Below are 19,887 nucleotides of genomic sequence, written 5' to 3' on the forward strand. Positions count from 1 at the left end.
AAACTTTGTTTTTGAGGTTTATTGTGTTGATAAAAGAGGACCTGATTTGTTCCTTTTAACTAATCTATGTGGACTATACCGTGAATGGAGCCCCAGGCAGCTGTGTGGCACAGCTGTTATTGTAGTCTGTTAGTTACCAGTGTGAAGAAGGCGTTCATTGCTACAATGAATATCTGTGTACTTGTGTCCTTATGCAAATAGGAAAGTGAGTTGTTGTTGTTGTTGTTGTTGTTTTTGGTTTTTAGTTTAGTTTAGTTTTGTTTAGAATTGGGTCTTTTGGATAGATACCTGGACTGGAATTGCTGGGTTATATACTTCCTTATTTTGCCAAATTACTCTCAGAATCAGCATGTGATGCACAGTGTTTTGTTGGATAACACCTACTACTGTTTGAACACTTGCTTATGTGTTGTCTGGTTCTCTGCAGTAAGATGCCAGCTTAACAATGGGTTTTGTCTCTTTTGTCCTCTTCTTGGCCTGGCTTAGAACATGTACTTAATAAATATTTCTTAAGTAAATGGATATTTTATGTATTTCATCTTCTTAAAGCTATGGGGTAGGTAAACCAGATAAGTAGATTGTGATCGCCATTTTCCAATGCTGGTTGTTCAGATGAGCAACGGAAGCAATCCAACGGACATTTGTGGATTACACTTCCAGATCCTAATAATAGGATTTCTTGTCTCTTGGTTTTGTCCAGACCCGATTTACAGTTTTTCTAAAAGATAAGTTCTTCAAAGTCAGACTGTGACAAAATTAGCTTTCCAACTCTCAAATGTTTATTAAATATCTGGATATGTCTAGCACTCTGAAATATTAAAAAAAAAAAAGTTTAGGGAGTTAAGGTGAAAAGTGGTTTTAACTGGTAGATGTGAGGTTATACATTTTAACTGGTAGATGCGAGTATACATTTTTGTATACTTTATGGCACTTGTCATATAGATGAGGCACTATTCATGTTTGTGGAATGAATAAATGAATGAGCTCATTCACTCCAGCTGTCTCCATGGGAGAGTTGTGGGCAGTAAACAGTTAACTAGACAAAGCCAAAGTAGAAGACTTGCAGAATGTCTGTGCCCTAGTCCCCCCAGTGGGCGGCTTTCCCAGAAGACACCAGGCCCTGTGCTCAGAGCTCAGGTGAGATGAGAAAAAGGTCCAGGGAGAGATCTTGATGATCAGGGTTAACTTAGTTAATGAAATAGTGGAAGCAGAGCCCCTGTGAAGTAAAACAAGCCCCCAGAGCCCCTGTTTGGCTCAGTCTGTGGAGCATGTGACTCTTGATCTTGGGGTTGGAAGTTTGAGTCCCACGTAAGGTGTAGAGATTGCTTAAAAATGAAATCTTAAAAAAAAAAAAAAAAAAAAAAAAAGAAAAGGAAGAAAAAGGAAAACAAGCACTTCAACTTGGACCTTAGAATATATCTACTTTTCTTAGAGCCTAGTCAAGAAAGAGAGGATATTAGGACCCTAGTGGTGGTGATAGTACAGTGTCTCCTATCTTGTGGCTTAAGTTACAATTGAGAAGCAAAAGGATTTACTATTGGCTGGTCACTGAGCCCAGCATGTCTTTATAGGGGTTATTTCATCAGCCCTCGTTCACCCCCTTACACAGGTGGTAGTATCCACATTTTACAGGAAAGGAAACAGAACCATCTAGCAAGTTAGTACTTAGCTATGAATTTCCTAGAGCTGGGAATTTGAACCTAGGCCTACTCTACTGAAAGCTCTGCTCCTTCCTGAGGCCAGTTTTTCCTCTGGAGCAGAAGAAAATGAAGGCCTGATTTTTCCAACATATGCAAGAAGTTTAAAAAAGAAAAGACTCCTAGAAGTAAATATGCTAGGTTCTGTCAAGCCTCTCTGTCAGCAGCCATCAGACTAAACAGCTGCCTTTCTTGCCGCGGAGCAGATCAGTTTCAGGAATTTGGTTTGCTTGGATTTCATGAATTTTATTCTTGCTTGGGCCTTGGGGTGTGCATCTGGAAAGTTCCATGGTTCCAGTCCTCTTTGTTGGAGGAATGAAGGCCTGATGCCTGCCTAGAGAATTATACTGTAATGTCAGGGGTTTTTGGTGATTCAATGGTATCCTGTAGTCTGATTGAGTTTCTCTCTCGTGCTGGTCTCCTCGTCTGGTTTCTTGCTGTCCTTTATGATCACCATGAGATGGTGCTGCCGCTTCACACTCGCTGCAGGGAAAGGCTTGGGGAGAAACACCTACCGCAGTGGAGGCAGACGGGTGCAGGGTCTCAGGAGCAGTCATGTAGGAGCTATTGCTTTAGGGTGTCTCACTGCTTTCCTTATTTGGAGGGCATTTTTCAGGACTCCAGGAGAGATTGAGTGGGGCTCACATAGAACCAGGCAGGCCATTTCCCTCTGCCCGTGTGGTCTGGATGCTTTGGGTATAGAATAAACAGTGGCAGTAGGGAAGAAACACATACAACCTCTTCCCACTCCATCCACAGCCCCTTGGGTTATGATGTTGTCTCATCTGTCAGACACTGTACTAAGAATTGGGATGGGTGAATCCCACTGATGTAACAGGGTGACTTTTGAATCCAACTTTTAAAACTTTAATTCAGACTTCCTACCCTACTGCAACTTGAGTAAAAACCATCTGGGCCTCATTTTATCAACTTCCTCTCTTACTCCCAATAGCCAGTGTTAACTGTCTGAGCCCTGGGCCCATGTGAGTCTAGCTGACAACTCAGAACATTGGGTATCTTCCTGTTTTACTTAATTGAGAACAGACTCATCTCTGGCGCAGTTATAACATGGGGTTGAAATGAAAAGTCTTAAATAGGAGTTCACATACTAGCTTTTGCCACTTACTGGCTGTGTAGCCCTGAGCAAATTAATCAACTTTCTTAAACCTCTGTCTTTACCTGTAGGTTAGTGATTTTGACCTCATATGTTTACTGACAGAATGAAATGAGGTAGTACATACTCTTAGCACAGATGCGGAAGCAAGTGTTAGCTGGCGGCATCGGCAGGACTGGCAAATGGTGTGTCAACTATTGTTCAGCAGAGGCGGGGCATCTCTGTTTTATTCGGAAGTCGTATCCTTTTTTATGGAGCTTCCTAACAGTACTCCAAACTGATTTCGGAGTGTCTCCTCTGTGTCATTGGCTAACAGAATTAACAGATCTCTGTGCTCTCTTTCTCTCAGAGAAGGCAAGGAGGAGGGAAATAAATGCTGTAGGAGGCTAGATCTTTAAAGCCTTGTGTGTCTTAACTGTGAGGAGTAGGCTTGGGTCTCTCTTCAGGTTATACTTTGTTTAAAATAATTTTATTATTTCTGACCTGAAAAATTTGAACAGATATTGCTTGATGTTTTCTTTTGGACATCCTCGCACAGCAGTTGGAATCTCTTTCCTTTCAGAGGCTGGGGGCAGTGATAATGGCAGCATCCCCAGCCCTGGTTCTTCTTGGCCCTTCCCTGCCCTTTTGGTAGCAGCAGGCTGGTTTCCTTTCCCCTCTTCCTCCTCCTCCTCCTTCCTTCACCGTTACCTTCTTCCATGGCCTCTCTTGTTTCCCCTCCCTTTTCCCTCTACTCTTACATCCCACCCCCTCCTCCTCACCCTCCGTAGGTTTTCCCCTCCCCTGGTTTCCAGCTCCTTTTTGCTTTCTGTTTGTGTTTCTGAGGGCAGTGCTCCAATTACCTCATATTTGGAGAGAGGAAGCTGCAGCCAATCCGGTTTCTGTCTGCTTTTAGGTCAAGTGATTTCTGAACTGCAGTGAGATGCTTTGAATTTGTCTTGTTGCAGCTCTGAGCCTGTAAGATGGCTGTCTGAATCGGCAGCGGCTGGGAGAGGCGGGGAGGGAGGGAGAAAGAATTGGAGGGATTGCCGGCATAGTGCATGTTTTTAAATGTGCATCAAATCCGATGAAGCCAACGTTGGGATTTCTCTGGGATACCAGGACCGGCTTAGCTGCGTTTTTGATGAGATTAGGAGAGGAAGGCGATGGGAAATTCACTGGGCTGTGTTAAGGAGCCGAAAGATTCAGTAGCTATTCCTGAGAAGGCTCCCCTATCTCCTAAGAAAAGGGTTCGGTTTAAAAGGAAGTGGAGGGGGAAGAAAACCCCTACTCCAGAGGTATCTCATGAGGAAGAACCATTGGAAGCAACCAGAGTCATTGAAGAGACGGAAACCCAACCGAAGTTAACAGTGAGTCTCCAAAAGGAAGAAGGAGCGGGAGGGGTAGAGCATCCTCCTGCAGACATTTCGCTGCCTCGGAACTCAGCCCCCAACTCAGGGGTGGGCGATGAGGGCATGATCGTGCAGGTGAAGGAGAGATTCCAGGGGGAGATCCAGACTGCTCATCTTTTGTTGAAGAATGAGTCATCAGTTGCCAGAGGGGTCTGGGATTCCCTGGAAGAGGGGATGACTGTTATCGCTCACCTGCTTGATAACCCAGCAGAAAGGAACTGTGAGAAGTCAGTGAGCCAACTGGTGGAATTTCCTAGGACAGCATCCTGCAGCAGCCGGGCTGTGCTGCTGCCTTTGCAAGGAGAGACTGCAGTGGGGAAAGGAGGGACTCTGCTTGGACTTCGGAGCAGCACTTTCCCCAGGACAGACCACCCCGCTGTCTCAGGGACTCCAGACCATCTTTCAGAGGGCTCGCATGCAGGGGCAGGAACCGCAGCTCTCTGCAGTGCCCCTCACACAGTTTCCTGGATTGCAGAACCTTCTGTCCCTTCTTCCTCCCTGGACCAGTCGAGAGGCCACAGACGCACAGAAATCCCTGCCGTGGGTCGAGTGTCCCCCCAGGGTCCCAGACTGCCTACTTCTCAGAGTGATTTATCCATCAGCGGTAGGACTGTGAGCATTTTGCCCTCCTCCTCTGGCTATGGCAGTGATGGGTCACATTTACGTGGGCTCCAACCTAGAGAAACAGAACCTGAAAAGAGCTCCACATCTTTCTCGGAAGAGGATGGCACCCTTTCTTTGGAGGCAAGTCACACCCCATTGTGGGGTCTGGAGGAGGTTAGGTTGGTGGGCTATGTTTGGATTTCTGGCCCTCAAACTTATTAAAGTGGAGTGTGCTAAACAGTGAGGATCTTGGTGCTTCTTCTCAAGCTTATCTGTGCCGTGTACCAAGAGTTAGTGACTGGGTTTGGCAAACGGAGTCTATTTCAGGTCTGCCCCTTGATGCTTGAAACCAAGTCTTTTGTTGTCTCTGGGGAATCCCTGATTCAGAGTAACCACACAGCATAATTGCTTGAGTTATCTGGCGGGGTATCTTTCAATGGCACTTAACTTTCTCAGGCAGGTCTGTTAATCAGCTTCCCTGGTGCAAGAAGTTGTGATGTAGTGGAAGGGATGAGGGGAGGCCTGGCTGCATCTCCTAAGCAAGTGTGGAAGACCTGGAGAGTGCTGAAGGGTTCGGGGTGAGGCAGTTCTCAGTGGCAGGATTGTTCTTCCCTGGAGAGTGATGTTCTTACGAGCTGATGTAATCGTGCTCCTGCAGGGACACTGCTGATGACAATACCCATCCAATATTCGCACAGGTGGAGAGGGCTGATCCTCCTTTGGTTCCTAACTCCAACATTAGAGGAGAGGCACACAGAATTACCTGAAGAGTAATCCAGAGAGGCGGGTTAGGGTAGTTTGAAGGTTCGAGGCTGAAAAAGTTTGTGTTCTGATTGGACTTGTTTATGACTTTAACAAGCTTTTGTTTGTGAGGTATATATTGAGGTGTAGGTGGCTGTAGTGTTGGTGGAGTGTGCTGTGAATGCTTTTAGGGTCAAGGAGCAGGTAGGCATTCAAGAGGTCTGGAGGCTGAGGCGGGGGGAGAGGACCCAGCCCGAGTGTGTAATTGTATGGGTGACTGAAGTTATAATTTGTTGATTGAAGAACTTTTGTTGGCATGTCAGCTTCTACAGCAGAAGAAATAAAAACTTTAGGAAATGAGAGCAGCAAAAGGTGGGAGATGAAGTAGGGCATTTTCCCTGCTACCTGTGGCCAGCTGCCCCGGTGTCTGCAGAGTGGGGATGTAGCCTGTGTACGGTGCCCTGCTTACCACCTGACAGCATGAGACTGAGCAGACACAGCCTCTTGTGCTTGATCAGTGCTTAAAATGTCCTCTTTGGGGATGAATTTGCTCCATGGGTAGGCTCATGTCAGCGCCCTTTGTTATTACAGAGTTTAGAAACTCCCAACAGGTAGAGGCAAAGGTGGCCATTGAAAATAATTATTATATATGATTGGGCAAGAGGCCTCCATAGGTAGAGAATGTGTGTTGTGGAGGGAGGAAGGGAGAGAGAAGTTGGAGAGGAAGAAGGTGGAGGCTGGTAGGGTAGAGTGTGCGAGTATTTGAGCTCTCGTCTTTGGAATGGATGCAGAGCAGCTTTGCTGAACTTTTGATACCATTGGCATTAAAGTAGAAGTTTGGAGGCACCGTAATGTTTTAACACCGTAATGTTATAACATGCTTATAATTGAATGTGAGATTGTCAGAAAGTTTGGAGTGTCAAATTTTAAGGAACTCCTAATGGAAATCAGTTCTAGATAATGGACCATAGGAGACCATGGCACTTTAGTTTGGTATCTCCACACTGAGAAGGGAAGTGTCTGAATGGCCCTGTGTAGTCTCAGGGAGAAGACTGGTGGGAGAAACCATTTGGACCATGATCTATGGTTCAGCAGTATTGACAGCAGCATGATTCTTTGGCTGTTCAATATGAGACAAATTGGTGTGTTGTATTTTCTGGTCATCCCATTCCTTCTACCCTTTCAGAGCAGACATAGCCAGACCAGTCAGTAAGAGCCCAGGCTGAAAACCTCAGTGACTGTCAGCTCAGAAGGCTTATACATTTCTGAGGCTCCATGTCTATCATGTGAAGCAGGGACCACAGACTTTGACTATCCTATATCACAGATGGGAAGTAACCTCTCAAGATAAGTGTGAGGTCCCTTCAGAATTAAGGTCCTTTAGGCCAAGAGGCCTGAAACCCTCACTGGTTCCAACAGGAGCTGTCTTAAGGGAGCTGCTCCCTTACTAGCAGGCTGTTCCCAGGCCTCAAGGACAGCGGCAGCCAAGGAGACAGAGGCGGTGTGCTCTGACCCCGCAGGCCTCCTGTAAAATGTGGGTTGAGACTCCAGGCGAGAGCATCTGACAGGAGTGACCGTCCCTCTGTGGAGTGTGAGAGCCCCGGGAAGACACAGGGTCCGAAGAGCAGCTGCTGGTCACACTCCAGCTCTTTCCTAAGAGGAGACAGCTGGCACCGCACCTCCACAGAATTGATTTTTTTTTTTTTTTTTTTTTTTCTCCACAGAATTGATTTTTTGGTTTGCTTTTTGGTGCTTGTTTTGCTTTTAATATGTCAAAGTAGTAACCCTCCTCGGGAAGCAATTCAAGTTCCAGAATGCTGTCTGTCGTTGGCATAACTCAGGCTGTGTCGTCTCTCCTGTTGATCCGCCCACGTCATATAGATGGGCATGGGACTAGGCTGTGGCTGGATAAACTTCCCAATGGGTTTTGTTTCTTTTCAGGGTAGTGAGAAATGGAAACTGATTCTTGCTGAGTGTGGGGTTTAGATAGGAGAAAACAAAGGTCTACTTTGCTGTTCACCTGTGATAGTTGATACGTCCCTTGTCAGGAAAGAGTTAACGCAGAAATAGGATGACAGGAACCAGCTAACAAAAATGGTTTTCAGAATAAGTGGACTAGGATTTGGAACTGGGTGGGAGTATCAGGCACAGACCTTCTCTCCGGAGGACTCCCTCCCCCCAGCTGCCATCAATATCCATAATACCTGGCTTACTGGAACAAGGAAAATTACTGAAAACCCCTTCCCCCTCCCTGGCTTGGCTCCCATGCCAGTCTCCTGTCCACACCGTAGGTGGGTTCTGTCAAGTGAAGAATCTGGCTGTGTACCAGTGTTCTCACCACGAAACCTTAGAGTCCTTGCAGTGAATAGTAAGATAACATTGGGGGCTAGAAGTGATGAGAAGGAAATTGGTTGGTATATTATTTTCTGAGCTCAGCCTTTTCAGTTTACAAGTATCCCTTCCCCATTTCTCCTCTTTAATTATAGGGAGTTGTTTTACTAATATTGGCTTTGTATTGCAAGAAGAAAGCAAAATTAACCAGATGATCCTATTAGATGGATGTAGCAGTTAAAATCAAAGCTAGAGCTTTAAGAAAGGACTCTCTTGTTTTTCAAAAAATTACTACTGAAGAATCATCATGAATTTTTAGGTATAACATAGTGATCTGGTTATGTTAAAAAGAGTCCTTGTGATTTAGGGATGTCTGGCTGGCTTGGTCAGTAGAGCATGTGACTCCTCATCTCAGGGTTGTAAGTTTAAGTCTCATGTTAAGTATAGAGATTACTTAAAAATTTAAATTAAAAAAAAAAAAAGTCTTTCTTATTGGGGTGCCTGGCTTGCTCAGTTAGTACAGGATGCAACTCTTGGTCTCAGGGTTCTAAGTTTGAGCCCCATATTGGGTGTAAAGAGTACTTAAAATATTTAAAAAAAAAAAAAACAGTCCTCATGTTTCAAAGATGCTTTCTAAAGTGTATGGAAGAAATGCCATGTGTGTGGGTTTGCTTCATAATAACAGGGGAGGGTGAAGTGGGTGGAGTGCAGATGAAACAAGATTAGCTATGAGTTGAAATGTTTGAAACTGGGTGATGGGTACCTAGGAGTTCATTATAGTATTTGGTTTCTTTTTGCATGTATTTGAAATTTTCCATTTCAAATGGAAAGAAAAATAGTGGTAATTAACTGTATGATGCATATTCTGGAAAAGGATTAATATTCAGAATCTGTGAACTGTAGTATAAGTGAGGCAGTTAAGAATGTGGAGCCAGTGATACCTGAGTGACTCAGTTGGTTAAGTGTCTTCCTTCAGCTCAGGTTGTGATCCTAGGGTCCTGGGATCGAGTCCCGCATCAGGATCCTTGCTCAGTGGGGAGCTTGCTTCTCCCTCTTCCTGTCACTCCCCATGCTTGTGCTCTCTCTCTGACAAATAAATCAATAAATCTTTTTTTTTTTTTAATTTTTTTTTAAAGAGGGGCATCCAGGTGGCTCAGTCAGTGAGTGGCTGCCTTCGGCTCAGGTCATGATCCCAGGGTCATGGGATCGAGCCCTGCATCGGGCTCCCTGCTCAGTGGAGAGCCTGCTTCTCCCTCTTCCTCTGCCTGCTGCTCTGCCTACTTGTGCTGTCTATCAAATAAATAAAATCTTAAGTTAATTAATTAATTAATTAAAAAAGAGAGAGAGAGAGAGCGTGGAGCCAGATAGGCAGAGTTTGAATTCCTTCTCTACTATTTATCAGCAGTGTACCTTGGGACAAGTTACTTCTCTGTGATATAATTTCCTCAATTATAAATTGAGGATAAGAGTAGTATACACTTTGAAGAGTTGTGGGGATTTTTAGAAGTTAGCACAATAATGCTAGTATTACTTAGTGTTAATATTTAAAGAATTCCTACCAAATAAGAAAAAGGTAAACACCCTTTTAGAAAAATAAGGGGGAAACCCAGGAATAAGCAATTCACAAAAAAGGAAGCCCAGATGCCTCATACACATGCCTTTCTTGCTAGTAGTCAATGATATAAGTATCAAAACAAGTTAGCGTTTTATAACCATCAGAAAATAAAAAGTCTGAAAATCCCAAGTGCAGATGTGGGTGTAGAGTGATGGAAGATCTCTTCACACCCTGTGTATGGAAGTGATATTCCAAGTAGAACTGGTATTCAGAGAGCTGTTTACCAAAAGTTAGTAGAATTGAAGGATGCCCATATTTTATGACCTAGGGTTTCCATTCCAATCATATTCCCTAGACAGCCCTTCAAGGTTCTAAATTTGAATGCTGAAAGGAGCACCCCTTGACTGTTACCCAACTCAGATGTCGGTAATAAACACAGCTGCTTTTAGGGCCCTCTAACTAGCCAGGCATTTGTTATGAACAGTGGCACCTCCCCTCACCTGCTCTTTGGATGGAAGTTTTCAGACTGATGCTATCTGTGTTGTGGGATGAGGTCAGCTAGAAACTTCAGGACATGAGAATCGAGTCTCTCTTTGCTCACTATATCTAGTCCCATTCCCTGAAACTTATACATAGACTTAACAAAGTTCAAACTCCATATCCTAGCCTTCCAACTCTCAGTGATCTATCTAAACTTCTCTCCTGTGTTAACTTTCCCTTTGAACCTACCTATCCTAATGGGTCAACCCCTCAACCGTCTATTCCAGTTTCAACTTATTTCAACTTCCAGTCTTTGTTTGCATTCACTTTCTGCCTAGAATTCTTTTCTTCTTTCTCTTTGTCTATTTTAGAACATCCTTCAAGGGTAAATTTAAATCATACTTGTTAAAATGTGATTTTTTTTTTAACCACTATAACTCTTACTAACTTTTCATCTGCTGAGATCCTTTACTTGATATTACTAGTTACTCAGTTATGGTTGCTTCTTTGGGGCCTTCAGCATAACTCTTTCTTATGACCTACCACATATGGTACATGAAAGGTAAGATTTTTTTTTTTTCCCTCCAGAAACTAGCCTTCAGAAAAGAGGGGTTCTCTTTGTATTTGATTTTTTATAAAGTTTTTCTTGTTATTGGGCTCCCAGTGAAATTAATCAGTTCATAAAAAAGGATGAATGGATTAGTGTCACCATCTGCTAGTTCAGCTGATGGCAACCCACATAACTGGTTAAACAAAAAAACTAAGAAAGTTTTAGTTATATTGTTTGTGAGAATATAAACATCCTAATTTGAAGCATTGAATGTATTGTGTATAAGTCTTAATCACATTAAAAACCTAAAAAAATCATTTACATCTCTTAAGAAACACACAGCAAGTGTTCACCTTATGGGAACCATAAATAAATACCAATAGAATGAATGAATGGGGGAAAAAAGTCTAGCTAAATGTTATGCAACTGGATTCCAGTGGCGGGGGGATAAAATTTCCTGTGACAACATGGATCCAGAAAAGTGCTATTGTGTCTCAGAAATCTTAATTAGAAGTATAGATGATATTTTCTAGAATATTCACTCAAAAAGCTTTACTTTTCTTTCAAAGTAGCTTTACTGATGAAAAAGGCATTGGTGCCAAAGATGCATTCAAAGAGTTTGAATAACGTGGTTTTATGAAATGTAAAAGCATAAAATGCGTTAATTCAAATTTTTTAAACAGTTGTTATTTAAATTCCAGTTATCATGCAGTGTAATAATTAGTTTTGGGTGTGGTGATCGGAAGTCATTGGAAGTGATGACTTCCGTAGTGATGTTGACTTCTGTAGTGATGTTGACTTCCATATAATGCCTGGTGCTCATCAAAGCAAGTGGCATTAATTCTAAACTAATGCATTAGATATACTGCTTAATTTATATATAAGCGTTTATCTATGTAAATACATTTCTAAAAGTTTATATATTCAAGAGGACCACAAAGCTTCCCTTTTCCATTCCTCTCTTCCATCCATCTGTTATCATTTGGAAAAATTGGGGAGGGCCTTATATTTGGGATAGTCTTATTTTAGCCAGATAGGGCAAAAATCACCTAGTTTTTTCAAGGCAAGCATGTCTGGTTTTTTATTTACCTCTTTTCACTTGACTAACTTCTACTTATATCTTGAAACAGCATAAATGCCATCTCAACATAAATGTCATCTCACGTTGGCATGCTAGTTTGGGTTACTTGTTTACCTCTGTCACAGCATTGGTCCCTCTGTGTGTCATATTGTTAAACTGCTTGGACTTGAGGCCTGAGGTTGTGCTTTTGTCTTGAGATACCAAGAACTTAAACACAGCTCCTAGAATATAGTGATTGTCAAGAAACAGCAGAATGAATAATTAGTGTTTGACTTTCTTTTTTTTTTGTTTTTTCTTTTTAAGATTTTATTTTTAAGTAATCTCTACTGCCAGTGTGGGGCTCGAACTTGCTCACAACCCTGAGATTGAGAGTTCCATGCCCTACCAACTGAGCCAGCCAGGCGCCCCAGTGTTTGACTTTTTTATCTTGAGATACCAAGAACTTAACCACAGCTCCTAGAATAGAGTGGTTGTCAAAGAAATAACAGAATGACTAAATGGTGTTTGATTTTTTTGTTGTTGTTCTTCTCCATGGTGTCTGGAATATTAAGCACAGACTAGATGTTGTTCAGTAAATACTTATTGAATTATTAGGAACACATTAAATTTTTAGATGTACTTCAGAGAAGGAATTAATCAAGACTTGGAAAAGTGTGGTGTGAAAGAGAATTCAGGTGGACCTGCATAGTCTCTGGGATGGTGTTGAAGCTGTCCTCCTCTCCAGATGGCTTCTTTTTAAAAATCCAGAAGAGATAGGACACCTGGATGGTGCGGTCAGTTGGGTTTGTGACTCTTGGTTTCATCTCAGGTCATGATCTCAGGGTTATGAAATTGAGCCCTATGCTGGGCTCCACACTTGGTGCGGAGTCTGCTGAAGAATTTCTCTGTCCCTCTTCTTGCTTGCTCATGCTCGCTCACTCTTTCTCTCTAAAATAAATAAATAAATCTTTAAAACGAAATGAAATAAAAAGGAAAGAAAAGAAAAGTAAATCCAGATGAGGGAGAAAGCTCCCTGACATGGAAGCTGGGTTTCTGCATTTGGGAGATTAAGGTAAAAGCTTCTCCACAGGCCCAAGGACAGCACTGTGCTCATCACATGTGAGTGTTCCATGAAGAGGTGAGCAAAAACCCAGTTTAATTACTGAGATGGTTGTGATGATAATCCCATTTTTCTCATCCAGTTCACAGGCTAGGAAGGGCCCTAATCCAAACAGGGCATTTTTCCTTTCCCTGAGGGATCCAGCCATTTCCCTGGCTCATTATAGCTGTGTGGAAAATCTGAAGGAAAGCTGTTCATTGAACTATTTTCGGTGTGATATATAAGATAACTGTGATTGGCAGATAGGATACACCAGAGACTGACTGTAGTTGTATTGGACATACAATGCCAGCTAATTAAGTGGAATTTTTTAAAAATAAAGAATCCAAATACTCAGATTTCCTCTTGTTTATTCGGATTCTATCCCTTTTCACTTCAGCATATCCTGTTCCTGACAGTGTTTTTGTCTTCATATGTGTGTGAGGCAGCTAACGTGGAAGCAGTGGGATCTGTCGGTGGTGGGTGGTATCGAGCCACTGACATGAGCATCTTGAAATGTTGTTAAGGAGAACTGGAATAGAATTGGTCCTGGGGAGGGACTGGTTTTCACCCGGAGTCACAGGATGATGACTTGGATACTGTGGTGCATGGTTGGGCCCTCCGCTTTGCAACTCTGTACATTTTTTTTCCCCCAGCATACTTGGAGTTGACTAAATTTTAAGGGATTAATTCACAGTGGTCATACTTGCTAGAGATTAACTGATATAAATTAATTAATTTACATATGAGTTAGAACCTCATACTGAGTGCTACAGTATTCGAACTGACCACTCAGTGCATTTTGTTGCTTTAGGAAATCTGTATCATAACTAATCTGAAGATTGTCAGGTGAACATGGAGTCAAAGCAATGAGATGGTGGGTGGAGAGGATAGATTTGTAGGGTGATATTACTAACTGGCATCATTAAGGTTTGGCAACCCGATTTCTCCTGTAGAATTGCACCTGTCAAGGGGACGAGAATCCTGGAATTTACTGGTTATGCCACCATTTTGCCATCACAGTCCTCGAGGCAACACATATTGATTCCCCTTTTCTAGACTCTATGCAGGCTACTCATACTCTTGTAAGAGTTCCTATAGTCTTTCTTCAGACACCTTAGTACTGTTTAGTAGTCTTCAGCTTTCTTGTGTACTTAGTGGAGTGTTAAAGTTCCTGACCCTGTGTTTTTCTGAATTTAGAATACGTTCACCAGATACTTAGTCTTATCTGCCAGGAGTTGAGTTTGTAAATTCTATTCAGAGACTTGGAAGTGCCTTATTGTTGATTGGCCCTTGTACTAACCACCAGGGAGCTACTCCTTTCACAGTGCTACACCTGATGGAGATAGCTGAGAGACAGGTATTCTACTGACATGCCTGTGCCTTCCCTGCCCAAAACACCCAGCCCCAGAATTGTGCTGGGCATACAGTTTTTTTTTTTTTAAACATTTTATTTATTTGATGGGGCAGAGGGGGAGCAGAAGCAGGTGGAAGGGGAGAGGGAGAAGCAGGCTCCCCGCTGAACAGGTAGCCTGATGTGGGGCTTGATCCCAGGACCCTGGAATCATGACCTGAGCCGAAGGCAGACGCTTAACCAACTGAGCCATCCAGGCACCCCAGCATGCTGTTTTAATATGACAGAAAGGAAATGCTCATTCCCTAGGCACATTACCTACATCACTTTATTTTCTCCTTATAATGACCCTACAAGAAAGTTATTATTCTGTTTTAAATATGGGGAAGAAGGGGTGCAAGGAGCGTAGATAATTTATTTGCCCGAGTTTACATTCCTGGTAAATACCTCCTCTCAAATGCATTTCTCTCTGACTCAGTGGCTTATTCTTTTTCTTATTGATAAAGGTTATTTTGTAGCTTTCATTATAAGAGTAAAATGTGTTCATATTTTAAAGTCTGAAGAAAAGAAAAGTAAAAAGAAATTTACCCATAGTCCCACTCCAGGAGAGACAACCATTGTTGATATTAGCTCAGACTTGTTTGGTTATACTACACACTGTTTTGAATTTACTGACAGGTAAGTTTGCTGTCAAAAAAATTGTGCATCTCAGGATTCTAGGTGGGTCTTACCCCAGAATATGTTTGTTTATTTTAGTTTTTTATATTTGTCTATTGTTTTCTTTTTAGACTAAGTGAATATTAATTAAACATGTTAAGTATCCAGCAGGTGACCAGCACAGCACTAGGTAGTAGGTGATGCATGGAAGCCCTGTGGTCACTGAGTCTCAGAGTTGGAAGTTATTTCTTCCACAAAATTCCGACTTCTTGAACATGCCACTTTGACAAGCTTTCCCTCGTAGGGGCTACTCTTGAATTTTAGATCATTCTGATTATTAAGATGTGGGACTGGCTCCTCAGGAAACCTGTAGTCTAAGGGAGATAAGATCAAATGTATGAAATAAAACCCAGTAATTGAAGATAACATTTAAAGTTATATAGAAGTAAGAATTATAGGAAGACCATCTTCCATATGAGGAAGAGTGAATGGAACTCTGTTGTGCGTAGGCCTGTGTTTGGACTAGGTGATTTACTTATAATCTTGTTGGTTATTATAGCAATCCCGAGAAAAGGTAGTAGGTAGTATTCCCAATTTACAGACGTTATGACTGAGGCCCAGCTTACAGTTGGTGAAGTTGAGATTCAAGTCCAGGTCTGTGTGGAACCAAAGGCATGCACTTCTCTCCTACACCATCCTCTCTCTAAAGTAGTTCCTGCGGGGCGCCTGGGTGGCTCAGTGGGTTAAGCCGCTGCCTTCGGCTCAGGTCGTGATCTCAGAGTCCTGGGATCGAGTCCCGCATCGGGCTCTCTGCTCAGCAGAGAGCCTGCTTCCCTCTCTCTCTCTCTCTGCCTGCCTCTCCATCTACTTGTGATTTCTCTCTGTCAAATAAACAAATAAAATCTTTAAAAAATAAAAAATAAAATAAAGTAGTTCCTGTGCTAGATTTGAGGGGTTTCATAAAATAACTTCATTTTCTTATAAAAATGCATATGACATAAAAAATTTGGAAAATAGAAATATCACCTCTAATGCTACCACTTAGAGATACCTGTGATGACTAATTTGGTGTCTTTCTCTCCTATATTTTGCCTTATTTACTCTCATGTACACATATGCATTTATCACATATCTTGTGTATTCATATAAATATCTGTACATATGACTGTATACTTAGGTATTCAATATATCTTTTACACAAAACCACTATTCTTATATATTACTTGTTCGTGTTCTTTTTCTTTTCATAAAATATGGTGATAATTTTCCAGTGTCATTAAGACTGGCTAAAGCATACCGTTTTAAGTCTGATAGAGAATTCTACTATGTATATATACCCTTACTTTGTAATCAATTAATCCCTCATTGGAGTTGAAGCTCTGTAATTTTTGCTGTAATGTTTATCATATTTTGACAAGCATTCTTGTATAAACCTTTTTTGCATGTATCTCTGATGGTTTCCTGTCAAGTGTATGTGTGTGGGTTTTTTTTTAAGATTTTATTTATTTAACGGAGAGAGATGACAAGTAGGCACAGAGAGAGAGAAAGAGAGAGGAGAGAGAGAGAGAGAGAGAGGAGGAAGCAGGCTCCCTGCCGAGCAGAGAGCCCTATGCGGGACTCGATCCCAGAACTCTGAGATCATGACCCGAGCCGAAGGCAGAGGCCCAACCCACTGAGCCACCCAGGCGCCCAAGTGTATGTGTGATTTAAGACTTGATTCAAAACATACATCTGGGGGCACCTGGGTGGCTCAGTGGGTTAAAGCCTCTGCCTTCCGCTCAGGTCATGATCCCAGGGTCCTGGGATTGAGACCCGCATCGGGCTCTCTGCTCAACAGGGAGCCTGTATCCTCCTCTCTCTCTATCTGCCTCTCTGCCTACTTGTGATCTCTGTCTGTCAAATAAATAAATAAAATCTTAAAAAAAAAAAAAAAAAAACCTGACATCTGGAGGAGTTAGGTCACGTGCATTCTCAATAGTGTGGTGTGTGAGAACCCATGTTAGGTATTCTCTCCAGTACTGACAGTATCATTAGAAAAAAACTTAACCCGGTTGGTAGGTGAAAAATGACCTCTGCAGTCTTAATTTGCATCGCTTTGACTATGAAAGAGAATGGATCTGTGTTGGAGTTGTTGTCTGAAGTTCTGCCTGCCTTGGATCTCCTTCTTCTAAGAGCCATACGCATGAAGAAGAGAAGGCTAGAAGGCTTCATCTTATTTATACTGAAGAACTCTGTGTCCCATCTTTTGGCAGATCTCTGACATTTACATTAGTGGAGAGTCAGGGGACATGTCAGCCAAGGAGAAGCTGCTCTTGTGGACCCAGAAGGTGACAGCTGGTTACACAGGAATTAAATGTACCAATTTTTCCTCCTGCTGGAGTGATGGGAAGATGTTCAATGCACTTATTCACCGGTACAGGTAAATGCAGTAGAATTCCCCTGTGCCTGGACGAGCTGCCCATCTTTTTGCAATAAGTTATAATGCTGCTTTTCCTCTCAACCGAAACTCAAGACTCTGGTTCGTTTTACTTATTTAAAAAAGGAATATGTGTTGAACTCCTACTATTCTAGGCACTGGGTACAAATAACAACAGCTCTTGCTTTCATGGAGCTTATTTGTTATTAGGTGACAAATAACTGGTGTTATATGATGGTAAGCACATGGCTAGGCAGAGAGAGATGGGGTGTGTTGTTTCGGACAGGGTCACTGGAGATGCCTCTCTGATGAGGGTGCTGGAGCAGAGCTGTAAAGGAGTGAGCCATGCAGGCCTTCCAGGGTCAGAGTGATGCACTGGGAGGAAGCAGCAAGTGCAGAGGCCTTGAAGTGGGGGCTTGCTTAGAGTGGATGAGGAACAACAGGTGGCTGGGGTGAGAGTCAGGAAGATGGGAATTTTACTGACAAAAATCAAAATTACTGCATTCATAGTGGTCAGAAACACATGCCAGTTTTTACTCTACTAGTTTATGATTCCTTTCCCCTGAAATCCAGCCTACCTGCTGTGTGTATTTAGAATGAGTGAGCGCTGGGTTCCTGGCATGTACTTGAAAATGCGATGAGCACTTTTCTAAACCTCTTGCTTTCTCTCTAATGCAATCAGCATATTCCAGCCGGGTACTTCTAAGAGGTTTACTTAGTGTGAACTCATATGTGGTGTATAGATAGATGGTGGCCTTTCATGTGCCTTGGTGAACTTTTACAGACCTGATCTGGTGGATATGGAGAGGGTACAAATCCAAAGTAACCGCGAGAACTTGGAGCAGGCTTTCGAAGTGGCAGAAAGACTGGGGGTTACCCGCTTGCTGGATGCCGAAGGTGAGACCTGGCCAGAGTTGAGTATGTTTGCCTTATATTAATTGTCCTCCTGGCAGTTGCATCGGTACTGATTGAGCAATTTCTTATTCTTTCTTTCTCAGATGTGGATGTGCCATCTCCAGATGAAAAGTCTGTGATCACTTACGTGTCTTCAATTTATGATGCCTTCCCTAAAGTCCCTGAGGGTGGAGAAGGGATCAGTGCTACGGTACAAGAACACTTTCCCAATGTGTTTGGGTGGGACGTACTGATTAGACCTTATTTCTCCAGCACTCAATGTATGCATAGTGCGTTTATACAGAGCAAAGTGAATCCACATCCTCTTCACACGTGGTCTTTGTCTTTGGTCTCTGGGAACGAATCCAGATGCTGCTAATTTTGTAGCATCCCGCATAGACTATTCTAGTGTCAGGAAATTGAATCCCCTCTTGAGAGCCCTTGAGGAGCTCTGAAACTGGGACTTGAAGCATTAGGCTGAGTAGCCATGGAGGCAGTTAGAGGAAGGGGATTTTATGTGGTTTGGGGTGGCCTAAGCTACTGTCTCCTGTGATTGTTTTGTGTACCGCTAATCAGAAGGTGTGTGATATCTACCTTTTGGCAATAGGAAGTAGACTCCAGGTGGCAAGAATACCAAAGCCGAGTGGACTCCCTCATTCCCTGGATCAAACAGCATACAATACTGATGTCAGATAAATCTTTCCCCCAGAACCCTGTAGAACTAAAGGTAAAGTCATGGACTTAAGTTGTTTTTTATAAATTCATTCCTGGGATTAAGTCTCAGAGCATGTTGCTACTGGCTCCTGGGTGAGGTGGGATAAAAGGTGGGTCAGGTTTCTTATACCTGTCCATTCATTTACCAAAGATTAATTTTGTAGGCACTTTATAACCAATATATACACTTCAAAGAAACAGAAATTCTGGCCAAGGAGAGAGAAAAAGGAAGAATTGAGGAGTTATATAAATTATTAGAGGTAAGGAAGCTTATCCTTTGTGGATTCTTGGGATGTGTTGGTTTGCCCTATTGTTACTTCTTTGTTAGATGGCCTGCATCCTCTTCCCAACCTGCATTAATAGCAATGTTCTCAGGGTGACAAAAAGCCTCACTTTTAGGCCGGTCTTGAAAGTTTGTGGTAAAGGGGCAGTATCAGCCATCTGTATTTTTTTTTTTTAATAAACATATATTTTTATCCCCAGAGGTACAGGTCTGTGAATCGCCAGGTTTACACACTTCACAGCACTCACCAAAGCACATACCCTCCCCAATGTCCATACCCCACCTGTATTTCTTGAAGAGGCTTTTGAAAAATGGCATACATTTATTCAGAAATGCCACGTTTTGTGAATGAGTTTTCTGTTTTTCAGAAGGAAGCGAATTGTTTTGCTGAGATGGAAGAGAAAGAGACTTCCTTTCGCATTTTGATTCCTAGAGCGTTTGAAACCATAGATTAGGGCATTGGGTGTTTCTGGAAGGGGGAGTTATTGAGAGGACAGGAGGATTCATGGAAAATGTAGAAGGAATGGAAAGATTTAGAACAGGCAGAAGTCTCTGTATTTTGGAGGTGGTTTCTCAGCTCTCATCTCAGGTTGAGAAACTGCTAAGTATTCCGCTGTTTCCTCTTATTGGGAGAAACAGTGGGCAGCAGGGTGGAGAAGCACGAGTGAGGTAGCAAGAATACATAAAACTGGGCCTGAGGGCATGGCTGTGTTTTTGGAATAAATTGTTGTCTCTGGGATTTTTTAGGTGTGGATAGAATTTGGCCGAATTAAACTGCCTCAAGGTTATCACCCGAATGATGTGGAGGAAGAGTGGGGAAAGCTCATCATTGAGATGCTGGAGCGAGAGAAATCACTTCGCCCAGCTGTGGAGAGGTGGGCCCAGAGTCTGAAAGCGACCTGATGTTACCTATCCACTTGGAGCCTGGCATGTGACTATGGTTTTTAT

The 19,887-nt window shown here is 42.6% G+C and overlaps 1 protein-coding gene across 37 annotated transcripts in view; it reads left to right on the top strand.

Moving 5' to 3' along the window:
- MACF1 (microtubule actin crosslinking factor 1) overlaps positions 1-19,887 on the top strand; it is a 339,595-nt gene that overhangs the window by 154,790 nt on the left and 164,918 nt on the right. For 25 of the 37 annotated variants that reach the window (XM_082686968.1, XM_082686965.1, XM_082686964.1 and 22 more), the window contains 6 exons: positions 16,885-17,051; positions 17,833-17,945; positions 18,047-18,153; positions 18,550-18,669; positions 18,821-18,916; positions 19,687-19,814. In XM_082686968.1, the coding sequence (XP_082543094.1) occupies positions 16,885-17,051; positions 17,833-17,945; positions 18,047-18,153; positions 18,550-18,669; positions 18,821-18,916; positions 19,687-19,814 (731 nt within the window). Of the gene's footprint in view, positions 1-1,465; positions 4,947-16,884; positions 17,052-17,832; positions 17,946-18,046; positions 18,154-18,549; positions 18,670-18,820; positions 18,917-19,686; positions 19,815-19,887 lie in introns of those variants that run through there. The other 12 variants (XM_082686970.1, XM_082686959.1, XM_082686997.1 and 9 more) reach the window with 1 other exon arrangement.

This window comes from Mustela nivalis, assembly GCF_964662115.1.
Source record: "Mustela nivalis genome assembly, chromosome: 10".
NCBI classification, from domain to species: Eukaryota; Metazoa; Chordata; class Mammalia; order Carnivora; family Mustelidae; genus Mustela; species Mustela nivalis.